At 38.9% G+C, this 12,604-nt stretch overlaps 1 protein-coding gene across 1 annotated transcript in view; it reads right to left on the bottom strand.

The window, feature by feature from the left end:
- Positions 1 to 436: 436 nt before the first annotated feature.
- Positions 437 to 12,604, bottom strand: part of PPEF1 (protein phosphatase with EF-hand domain 1) — a 116,281-nt gene continuing 104,113 nt past the window's right edge. Inside the window, exons 15-18 of the mRNA XM_082608923.1 lie at positions 11,483 to 11,589; positions 3,347 to 3,510; positions 2,174 to 2,258; positions 437 to 1,270 (exon numbers count right to left, since the gene is read on the bottom strand). Coding sequence (XP_082465049.1) covers positions 1,062 to 1,270; positions 2,174 to 2,258; positions 3,347 to 3,510; positions 11,483 to 11,589 — 565 coding nt within the window. The 3' untranslated portion in view covers positions 437 to 1,061. The remainder of the gene's footprint in view (positions 1,271 to 2,173; positions 2,259 to 3,346; positions 3,511 to 11,482; positions 11,590 to 12,604) is intronic.

The following is a 12,604-nucleotide window of genomic DNA, read 5'->3' as shown; positions in this document are numbered from 1 at the left end:
GTTGAAGCACACAGGCTCAGTAGTTGTGGCTAGCGGGCTCTAGAGCACAGGCTCAGTAGTTGTGGCGCACGGGCTTATGCACTCCGTGGCATGTGGGATCTTCTTGGACCAGGGATCGAACCTGTGTCCCCTGCAGTGGCAGGTGGATTCTTATCCACTGTGCCACCACGGAAGTCCCCCCTGCCCCTGGGGTTTTTTTTACTTACTTGCCAGCTCAGCTATGCATTTTTAAAAGATATTTGTTATACGTGATCCATTATTTCTGGTGTGTGTAGCAGGATATCTAACCTGGCATATTCATAGACCTTGAAGTTCTCAAACTTCAAGAAAAAAATGAAACATATACTCACCTTCAAACAGAAATCTCTTATTATGTTTGATAGGCAATCAGAATGGCAGAATAAATTGCACAATGTATGCATCACCAAGGCCCCATCTTACCAGTGAAGGTGTCAAACCATATTAATTATAGGGCTCAATCTGAATGTACTCACTTTCTATCTCCAACAGACAAGAAAAAAATACGCTTTTTCAAACAATACACTCCCACAGCTTCCCCCGAGATTCTGATATGGCCCCCATCCCAGAAGGTGGTTCCCCCACAGCTGAAAATCACTGGTTTATGATATCTCCAAAGAAGATTACAGTTTAAAGATGGAAATATGTTTAATAGTTTGGTATTCCTCCTCCCATCCCTCAACCACTCACAGATGTTGTACTTTCCTCTGGTATTCTGTGGGTTCTTTTCAATATGTTTACAAACTGCTCAGGTCTCCTGGTTAGGTGGCATCCAAGAGACCAACACTAGGCTCAAATCCAGTTTCTACCTGGCAGTGTGTGAGTCCCGCCACTGGAGCCAAATCCTATCAGCTGACATTTAACCTAGTCTTACCAATAGCAGTTTACTAGGGACTTCCAATACCCACATTATACATCTGGCTCATGGTGTGAACTGGGGTCTACTTTTCTCTACTACTGATTATGAATTTCAAGGGTTGGGGCAAAGATTGTGTCAGTGATTTGGGCCAACTGTTTACAAGGAGGGAAAGCCCCAATTCTTGTTAAACAACCTTGGTGTCTGATTTACTCAACTTGTCAAATTTATGCACTACATAGAAAGCCTTTAAAAACTCATTAAAGTCAATGCTTCCATCTTTGTTTAAGTCCATCCTTTCGGCAAGCTCATCTAACTGGGAATCATCAATACAGACACTGTAGTGACTTTTGAAAAGTTTCCATATGCTACGAAATTCTTCCATGGAGATCAGGCCTAAAAGAATATAGGAGAAGGCCATGAGTGTTCATTTTAAGACCCACCTTAGAGAGGGGTGGGGAAAGCCATACTGACTGAATAGTCCCAATTAGCAGCTCACTAACATGCCTGACCATCGAGACACTGAAGGAAATGGAAAAGTAAGATTGTAAATATAAGAAACAATAAGTCACTTTCCACTACCAAGTGATCCTGAGATTATTCTAAAGCTGGAATGAGTGAACAGTGAAGGAATGGGGAGGGGGAGATTGTAGATGTGGTACTATATGTAGTATAGAAATTATAAGATCTAAAAGCTAAGGGAGAGGGACACGGAAGGAGGGCAGAGAGGAGAGCTACATCAAAGCAGAGGGAGAATTAACCCTGGGACTCAAAAAGAGGATTGCAAACAGTGGCTCTGCCATTTTCTATAGGCAGTAATTTACTTTTGTGTTTTGATTATTGATTTTTTGGTATTCAATGGTCTCTGCAGTTGGGGATTATCTGATGATTTTTTTAAAGTTTGAAAATAAATAATTGTGCATCAAAGCTAAGCAGAAAATGAGTTCTTAGTCCCCAAAACAGAATCAGAACTCTAGGGATGATTTTTATTGCCAGGAATAAGTACAATTTTTAAATGGACAGTGAATTATCTTTTCATCTGTGCTGGTGATTTATAAAAGGAGCTATTCTTGTCTGACTAATGGATATATAAGCCTATACCATATGGACTCAAATAGAGAGTCTGTGGCCAAACTAAAAAAAACAATAATATTAAACATGAATTTATCCCTACCCCCCACCCCTGAGTTAAATCAAGTTTGCATGAAGAATGCAATAGATGAAAACAGAATTCTGGTTTAAAAGAAACAGACTAGCCTTTGCTTTCTATTGCTACTGAACCAATCAAAGTGAACCTACCTGAGTGATCAGAGTCAATGACATTAAAGATGATTTGCAGGTCAGATCGGTATCTGTACACTATTTCAATCAGAGTAGACTGAACCTAAAATAAAGACTGTCTAAGTGTTAAGACATACAGAATTTATAACAGATCAATTTTAGTAAAAGTAACAAACACACAACATGGTCACCAATTCGAAGTATGTGATTTAGATAGAAATTTGAGAAGGCAGGCCTTCCTTGGAGGCCCAACCCTCTTGAATCAGATAAAAGACCATGCTCTTGTGTTCTGTAGCGCCTGCAGTCTCTGTTGCTTTGGGGATGGGCCAAAGCGAATCTGTGTGCCAGGCTCTGCACTGTCAGCTCCTATGGATTTCATTCAGTCCTCAACAATAGCCCTAAGGAACAGAACTATTATTATGCCCATTTTACAGACTGGAAGACAGAGAGGTAAAGTAAGTTTCCCAAGGTTCACATAGCTGGTAAGTGGGATTTGAATCTTGGCCTGAAGCCAAGGCCTGGGAGCTTAGCCACCATGGTAAACTGTTCTCAAGTGAAGCCAAAAGCCTCCTTTCTGTGGATATTTTAGTTTCCCACGTGCAGTTTTACTTCCCGTTTCCTGCTCAGCTTCTCAACTCTCCTGCAAACAATCCCCCCAGTCCTAGTTCCCATCTGCTCACTTTCAGCCCAGTATTATAACTAATTGCTGATGAGTTGTTAACTAGTAAGTACTGGGGGGTCTGACAACTCTCCCTGGGGTATTCCCATTTTAATAAGAAATCCTAAATTTTAAAATTCTTTAAGGTATAAGATGTCATATCAGTAAGTCTATACTTACTGACAGTTAATAGGAGTATGTTGAGTATTTTAAAGAGTATTATATGAAAGAATAGATGTCATATATGCCCTTCTGCTGGACAGCACTTAAGAGAAGAATCACATATTTGACACAGATTAGCTTGCAGAAGGCTTTTCTTCTTTTTTCTTTTTGCCTATCCTTAGAACGCACAAACTTCTTGAACAGATCACAGTGTATCTGGAAGATCCCACTTAGGTCTTTCCTAAGAGTGCCATGCCCACCCATTAGACGATTGCACTCCCAACTTTTCAAAGAACTAAGGAACTCTTATAAGTCGTCCAAAGGCTGTTTGACGCCAGCCAGGTTTTAGCCGGGGGCTGTGTTTCACTTACCTCTTGCACAGGTTTCTTAATGTGGATATCCTGGAAGCTGGACATGTAGTCAATATTTCCATCTTTGTCTGTGGTTACCAGATGTGAACTCAGGGATCTCCATGGCAAGTTCAGCCCCAAAACGTTCTCCATGGAAAAAGCCCACTGGCCCACAGAAAGCTTTCCTAACAACGACAGCAACAAAGCCCATATAATTGGTTGATAATTTGATTAAAAATGCAACCTCATCAATGGAGCAAGCGGACAGCCTTGGTTTTGAGGCCTGGGTGCCTCTGCTCCCCTTTATGATCTGTCCTACCACGCCCCCCGACCCTGAGGGAGGAATAACCTTTGGGGTTCCACAGATCTTTCCTTTACTGTTATGGGTAAGCAATCAGAATTTGGGTATACTAGATTTTTTTCCCTTTTCTTATTAACAAAGTAAGGTATGTTTGTAATAGAAGATTTGAAAACACAAAAGGATAAAATATTACTTTTTTTTTTTTTTTTTTTTTTGCGGTACGCGGGCCTCTCACTGCTGTGGCCTCTCCCGTTGCGGAGCACAGGCTCCAGTCGCGCAGGCTCAGCGGCCATGGCTCACGGGCCCAGCCGCTCTGCGGCATGTGGGATCTTCCCGGACCGGGGCACGAACCCGCGTCCCCTGCATCGGCAGGCGGACTCTCAACCACTGCGCCACCAGGGAAGCCCAAAAAGATTACTTTTATTTTTAACATGTGGACATATTGTTCATGCCTCATTTTCCCAGGTAATATCCTTTCATCCCCTAAAGTTATATGTAGCTTTTTGAAATATAAATACCTTTATTTTTTCTGATTATTAAAGATATGTTCTTCCATGTATATAAACATGTATATATAAATGTATACATATTTATCTTTCTTAAAGCCAAATATACTTATACCATATGTTTTACATATGTGTATTACATATAGCAACACACACACATAACAAACATATATATTCTAACCTGATTTTTTACTTACAATAAATCATGGACATGCATCTATGTTAATAAATATAGATCTACATCATTCTTTTAATGGCTGCGAAACTATTCCATTATTTTCTTAGGATCATTCCTAGAAGTGGAATTGCTGGATCAAAGGGTATGTACATTTTTAAGGCTTTTGATATATATTGCCAAACTGCTTTCAAGAAAGAGTAGCCAGGGGGCTTCCCTGGTGGTGCAGTGGTTAAGAATCCGCCTGCCAATGCAGGGGACACGGGTTCAAGCCCTGGTCCAGGAAGATCCCACATGCCGCGGAGCAACTAAGCCCACGCACCACAACTACTGAGCCTGCACTCTGGAGTCCGCGTGCCACAACTACTGAGCCCGCGTGCCACAACTACTGAAGCCCGTGCACCTAGACCCCGTGCTCCGCAACAAGAGAAGCCACCACAATGAGAAGCCCATGCACCACAACAAAGAGTAGCCCCCGCTCGACACAACTAAAGGAAGCCCACGTGCAGCAACGAAGACCTAATGCAGCCATAAATAAACAAACAAACAAATAAATAAATTAAAAAGCAAAAAAGAGAAACAAAGAGTAGCCAGGGACTTCCCTGGTGGTGCAGTGATTAAGAATCCGCCTGCCAATGCAGGGGCCATGGGTTTGATCCCTAGTCCAGGAGGATCCCACATGCCGCAGAGCAACTAAGCCCGTGCGCCACAACTACTGAGCCTGCGCTCCAGAGCCCACGAGCCACAACTACTGAGGCCCACGCACCTAGTCCCCACGCTCCGCAACAAGAGAAGTCACCACGATGGGAAGCCCACGCACTGCAAGGAAGAGTAGCCCCTGCTTGCCACAACTAGAGAAAGTCCCATGTGCAGCAACGAAGACCCAACACAGCCAAAAATAAATTAATTTTTAAAAAAAGAGTAGCTATTTTACACTCCCACCAAGATGATTCCCCACACACTTACCTGCTAAGGACATAATTCTTTTTTTTTTTAAATTGAAGTTTAACGCATACAGAAAAGTTCACAAAACAAATACAGAACTCAGTGAATTATCACAAAGGAGTTTCTTATGCAACCACCATCAAGGACAAGAAATAGAACATTGCCAATATCCAAAAGCCCCCTCTGTGGCCCCTCATAATTACTATCACCTCCCACTTTCCCAAGGAGAGTCACTATATTGATTTCTAACACTATAGTTTACTTTTTGCCTTTTTTGATCTATATATAAACAGAATCATAAAGTAAATATTTTGGGAGGAATCTTACTTCCTTTGCTCAACACTAAGTTCATGAGATTCAGCCATGTTCCATTTAGTTGTAGTGTCTTCATTTTCATTGATGTATAGTATTCCACATATTCAAAATTTATATACCCATTCTATTGTTGGTGGATATTGGATTATCTACAGTTTGGTGCTAATTCAAACAGTACTGCTAAGAACATTCTGTACATGCCCCTTTGGTGCATTAAACCTATAGCTCAATTTGGGGAGAATTTATATCTTGACAGCTTTGGCCCTTGAACATAGTAATACCCACCCATGTATTTCAGTTCTTTTTTATTTCTTTTAATAATATTTTAGAAATCTCACACATCATTTGGTTTCCTTCTCGGTACTTGATTATCTATTGTGAATGGTATCTTTTAAGATTTTCATTATCTAAAAGTTAATGGCTGCCTATACCAGTTATCAATTTACTTCCACCCACTTAAAAATCTACCTTTCTTTGCCCTGTTTTGTGATATTGGAGCTGAACCCTGTAAATATTTCTCCTTTGGCAGCTGGCATAATGTTAGGCTTTATCAGCAGAGGGTGCAGGAAGAATGCTCTAAGACATAGCAGAAGAAACGGTTCTGGTGTACTTTGCTTCTTGCTTCTACAGCATAGCATGTCTGCTACAGGTGTGTGGGAAATGCAGTGGCACCCACTCTCTAGTGAATTTCATGGACACCACAGTGGGTGGTTCCCTTGCCAGCAGTGTGTGAGAGACACAGTGGTGCAAGCCCAAAGAGAGTTTTGATGGCACCACAGTGGGTGGCTCCATTCTCTTCCTAGCCCACTAGCTACAGACCAACTCTGACCTGAGACACCTCAGTGAACTTTCACCCCATCCAGCGGGCCAAAGTGACACCCGCTCCAATGAGGTCTGAATCTTAGCCTTGGTTGGAAGTAGGGGACTCTTCCAAGTTTGTTCCTTCCTTGGATACTCTCTCTCAGCCTTAGAGACAGTAGTTGTTCCCTACACTTTCTGTTCTTGTATTCTTTAGAGTTCTCTTTTATTCCTATTAGTAATTAATCACCTTTTACTAGTTTATAATTCTTTATATTGTTTCCTTGTTCAAATTACTGATGTGGTTTCTGTCTCCTGAATAGATTCTGACTGATACACTAGTATATGGAAGTGCAATCAATTTCTGTTTATTGACCTTGAGGTTCTACAACTTGCTAAATTCACTTATTAATTCTTAACAGTTTTTCTGTGGATTTATTTGGCATGTTGTCTATGCATAGTGACATTTTATTTCTTCTTTCTAAGCCTTATCATTTTATTTAACTTGCCTTGTTGTACTGGCTAGCATCCCTAGTACAAAGTTGAACAGAGTCTTGAGAGGGGGCCTCTGTATTAGTTTCCTATTGCTGCTCTAACAAATTACCATAGAGTTAGTGGCTTAAAATAACACATATTTATTTTCTTACAGTTCTGGAGGTTAGAAGTACAAAATCAGTTTCACTGGGCCAAAGTCAAGTGTCAGCAGGGCTGGTTCCTTCTGGAGGCTCTGAAGGGAGAATCTCCTTCCTTGCCTTTTTCAGCTTCTAATGGTTGCCTATATTCCTTGGCTTGGGGAACCTTCCTCCATTTTCAAAGTGCATTATTTCAATATCTGCTTCCATCATCACATCACATTCTCCTCTGATTCTGACTCTTCCTACGTCCCTCTTATAAAGACCATTGTGATTACACCAGACCCACCTAGATAATGCAGAATAATCTCCTCAAGTCAAGATCTTTAACTTAATCACATCTGCAAAGTCCCTTCTGCCAAATAAGGTAACAGTCACAGATTCTGGGGATCACAATGTGGATATATTATGGGAAGGGGCATTATTCAGCCTGCTACAGCATCCTTCCCTCATTCCCAAACTTAGAAGGAAAGGTTTCAACATGTCTCCATTAAGTATGCTATTTTCTATAGGCTTTGGTAGATATCCTTGATGAGATTAAGGAAGTTTACTTCCATTTTTAGTTTTCTAAATGTTTTTTAAACCCATGAAACCAGGGCGAAATATATGAAACAATTTTTTTCTTGAGAGAATTATATTACTTCTTTAAGTTCTGTTAACTGGTGAATTACACTGATTGATTTTCAAATGCTAAAACAACCTAGAATTCCTAGTGTTCCTAGAATAAACTAAACTCTGTTGTGATACACTAACCTTTTGCTATTATTTCATCCAGGAATTTTTTCATCTAAATGTATGAGTGATATTAGCTTTTAATTTTCCTTTTCCATAATGTTTTTGTTAGGTTTTGGTATCAAGGTTATGCTGACCTCCTAAAATCATTTTGAAAGTGTTCCCTTGAGAATTCCCTGGTGGTCCAGTGGTTAGGACTCTGTGCTTTCACTGCCAAGGGCATGGGTTCGATCCCTGGTCTGGGAACCCTCAAGCCATGTGGCACAGCCAAAAAAAAAAAAAAGAAAGTGTTCCCTCTATTTCTATTCTCTGGAAGAGTTTCTGTAACACTGGTTTCATTTCCTTCTTTTTTTTTTTTTCTTTTTTTTTTTTTTTTTGGGTTCGTGGGCCTCTCACTGCTGTGGCCTCTCCTGTTGCGGAGCACAGGCTCCGGACGCGCAGGCTCAGCAGCCACGGCTCACGAGACCAGCCGCTCCGCGGCATGTGGGATCTTCCCAGACCGGGGCACAAACCCGTGTCCCTGGCATCGGCAGGCAGACTCTCAACCACTGCACCACCAGGGAAGCCCTTCATTTCTTTCTTAAAATATTAAATATGCATACTGTAATGGCTAATGAAGCTATATGAGCTCAGAGCTTTCTATGTGGAAAGTTTCAAAATTTCAGATCCAATTTCTTTAATAGTTACAGGATTGTTCAGATTTTCTATTTCTTTTTGTGTCAGTTTTTATAAGTATGTGTGTACATATATATTTTAAGAATGTGTCCATTTAATCTAAAGTTTCCATTTATTAGCATAAGAATTTCCATAATATATCTTATGATCTTTTTAATATCTGTAAAGTCTGTAGTAATGTCCCCCCTTTCAATTCTGGCATCAGTTATTTGGTCTCTCTTTCTTTCTCTCCTTATGAGGGTTATATCAACATTTTCTTCAAAGAACCACTTTTTGTTACTTTGTTGATCACAGTTTCATCTTTTAAAGTATATACATTGAAGGATATGAATGCCTCTCTTATTTGCATCCCATAAGTTCTGATATGTTGTATTTTCATTACTCAGTTTCAGCATTCTAATTTCCACTGTGATTTCTTCTTTGATCCAAGGGTTATTTAGCAGTGTATTTCTCATTTCCAAGCCCAAGGGGGTTTTCTAGCTACTTTATGTGATTGAGTTGTAGCTCAATTCACTATGTCAGAGAATTTATTCTATATGTTTCCAATACAAAATTTATTGAGATTTACTTTATGTTCCGTTTAATGGTCAATTTTTGTAAATGTTCCATTTGTGCTTGACAGCAATGTATATTCTGCAATGTTGGATGCAGAGTTCTAGATATTCAATATGTCTTTTAGGGAAAGTTAGCTAATCTTTTTGTCTATTTATACTTTCGGTTCCTGTGAGAGAGGAGTGTTAAAATCTCCCACTATGATGGTAGGTTTTTCTACTTCTACTTGTTCAGTGCATTTTTGTTTTACATATTTTTGAAGGAGGCTGTATTAATAGGTGCATACACATTTAGAATGGATTTAGTTGGAAAACTGAATATTTTATCATAAAGTGTCCCTTTATTTTTCTAGTAATGTATATCTCCTTGAAGTCTACTTTGTCTGATATTAATACAGCTGTTCCCACTTTGTTTTTGTTAGTGTTTTCATGTTGTATCTTTTCGTAAATTTTATTTTCAATGTTTTGTACAAATTTTCCCTGACTTAAAATGCAGTACATCTCAATAAACCTATCATAAGTTTAAGATATTGTGAGTAAAAAATGCATTTAATATTTACATCTAACCTACTGAACAGCATAGCTTAGCCTAGCCTACCTTAAATGTGCTCAGAACACTTACATTAGCCTATAGTTGGGCAAAATCATCTAACACAAAACCTATTTTATAGTAAAGTGTTGAATATCTCATGTAATTTATTGAATACTGTACTGAAAGTGAAAAAAAGAATGGCTGTATGGGTATGGAATGGTTGTAAGTGTATTGGTTGTTTACCCTTGTGATCTTGTGGCTGACTGGGAGCTGTGGCTCAATGCTACTACCCAGCATCATGAGAGAGCATTGTACCACATATTGCTAGCCTGGGAAAAGATCAAAATTCAAAATTCGAAGTATGGTTTCTACTCAATGCATATGGCTTTCACACCATTTTAAGGTTGAAAAATTGTAAGTCAAATCATCATAAATTGGGGACCACCTGTATATATGACTCTACTGTCTACTGGCTTCTGTTGCAACTGTTGAGAAGTCTGATGTCACTCTAATTGTTGTCTCTGTAGCACTGTGTGTTTCCTCTGCTTGCTTTTAAGATTCTCTCTTCGCTGTTGGTGCTCTGCAGTTTCACCACAAGTGTGTGTAGGTGTGAATTTAATTTTATTTACCCTATTGGAGAATCACTGTTCCTCTTTACCTGTGAATTTGAGTCTTTTAACAGTTCTGGAAAGGTCTCAGCCATTATCATGTCAAATATATTCTCTCTTACATTCTCCCCTCCTGGGACCCTGATTAGATGTATGTTACACATTTGATTCTTAATCTTTCTAATTCTTTTTTAAGCAACAGCTAATCTTCTGTTTAACCCACTCACCATGTTTTCTTAATGAGTTTTTATATCTATATAAAATAAAAATGGTTCTGCTTTAAATCATTTTCAAATGCATATTTGTGATTCCATCTTTCATTTCTTTAAACATTTTCTTTCTCAGTAATTTTTTATTTTGTATTTGATAATTCCAATATATGATGTCCTTGGGAAACTAATCTGTTGCTTATTGTTTCTGCTGACTCTCCCTCATGGTAGCTTGTCTCCTTGTTTGTTTGGTGATCTTCGGTTGTGACCTCATATTAGTTGATCTTAATCTCTGGATATACTAGTGGCCCAAATTAGGGACGCTTCCCATGAAGATGGATTTGCATTTGCTTGCCAGAAGTTGAGGGCACTACAGACCTAGGACTACTTTAGTCACTTTGAGGATCTAGGCTTAATGTTGTAAGTCTCAAATTCAGCTTGTCCATCTTTCTACTATCCTATGGTTTAGTCTCAGGATTGACTGCTACACTAGTATTAGTATTTGCCCCCAGGACAATCTAGCCTTTTGTGCTTGCTTGCTGCTCCATGTTCCAACATGTGGTTTTAAAAATCCTTTAATGGGGAGAGGAAATGCAGCCTAGAGATTTATCTTAATTACTGTGAGGCTGGTAAATGCATTAAACTAATGTATCCTCTAGAATCTAGCTGTTTCTAAACAGGAGGACCTTCCAGAGTGTCTAGTCAAACATACTAACAGAAGAGAAGTCTAATTCTGCTTGTTGTTGCTTTTTTAAGTTGAAAGAAGCTTACTGAAAAGGAGGAATATGCTTTTGTCCAAGCATAAAATGGATTATATTTCATTTTTATCTCTATCATTCCTTGCTGGCAAAAGTAGAAAACTGAAATCTTAAGGAAACAAAGAAAATGAAAACTAATTTGTATGTAAGCAATGTTAAGCAATGGTAAGCATTACATAATTTTTTTTACCTGATTTACTGCTGTAAATCTGCAAAGTCCCTTCTGCCAAATAAGGTAACAGTCACAGATTCTGGGGATCACAATGTGGATATATTATGGGAAGGGGCATTATTCAGCCTGCTACAGCATCCTTCCCTCATTCCCAAACTTAGAAGGAAAGGTTTCAACATGTCTCAATTAAGTATGCTATTTTCTATAGGCATGTTAAGCCATGGTAAGCATTACATAATTTTTTTTACCTGATTTACTGCTGTCTTGAAGTTGGAAAACACGAATGAGGTTAGTTTTTTGTGAAATCATTCTCTCTTTTAACATCCTGATGGCTCTACTTTCAACAGCATTCATCCTATGTTAGGAAAATAATTATTAGGTGAAAGTTACATAAGTCATCCTGTTCTGTTTCATTTTAATATGATTTGTTGCCACTCACCAGTTTCTACATTAAATGAACTGTCTAACTTAACAAATATCATATTACTAGGTGGTGAATGTGTTTATATATGTGTGTGTGTGTGTGAAATTTTAAAAGGATTATTACCAGTATTTTCTTTTTGATTTCAAAGATTCACATGAACAATTAGTGTACGAGAATATCCAAGACAAGAAGGAAAACAAAGAGGGACTTGCTATAGCAGATGTTGAAATTTACCTTAAAGTTACTTAAACAAAACAGCAGATATTGACACAAGAGAAGACAGATACATACAAGAATAGAATAGAATTTTCATAAATATAGTGAACTATAATATATATGGGCGGGGCTTCCCAGGTGGCGCAGTGGTTGAGAGTCCGCCTGCTGATGCAGGGGACACGGGTTCATGCCCCGGTCCGGGAAGATCCCACATGCTGCGGAGCAGCTGGGCCCGTGAGCCATGGCCGCTGAGCCTGCGCGTCCGGAGCCTGTGCTCCGCAACGGGAGAGGCCACAACAGTGACAGGCCCGCGTACTGCAAAAAAAAAAAAAAAATATATATATATATATATATATATATATATATATATATATGGGAACAATATATATGACAAAGGAGGTATTAAAATTCAGTAGAAAAGGATGATTTTTAAAAATAGTGCTAGCACAATTAATGTCTGGATGTTAAACTTCCACCTCAGACCATTTACAAAAATAAATTCAAAATAAAGGAGGAACAGAGGAACAAAGTAGTCATGAGTCACCCCAAAAAAGCAAAATGGCAGATGTAAATCCAACCACATCAATAATAACATCATATTTGAATGGATTAAATAAATAAAAAAGCAGAGATTGTGAGACTAAATTAAAAAAATAAGATCCAACTATATGTTGTCTACAGGAGACACACTTTAGTTTCAAAGATACAAAGAGTTTGAAAGGAAAAAGTA

The sequence above is a fragment of the Mesoplodon mirus genome (assembly GCF_964341445.2).
Source record: "Mesoplodon mirus genome assembly, chromosome: X".
Taxonomy (NCBI): Eukaryota; Metazoa; Chordata; class Mammalia; order Artiodactyla; family Ziphiidae; genus Mesoplodon; species Mesoplodon mirus.
Note: the sequence above shows the minus strand (reverse complement) of the source record. Positions and strands in the feature narration are given on the sequence as shown.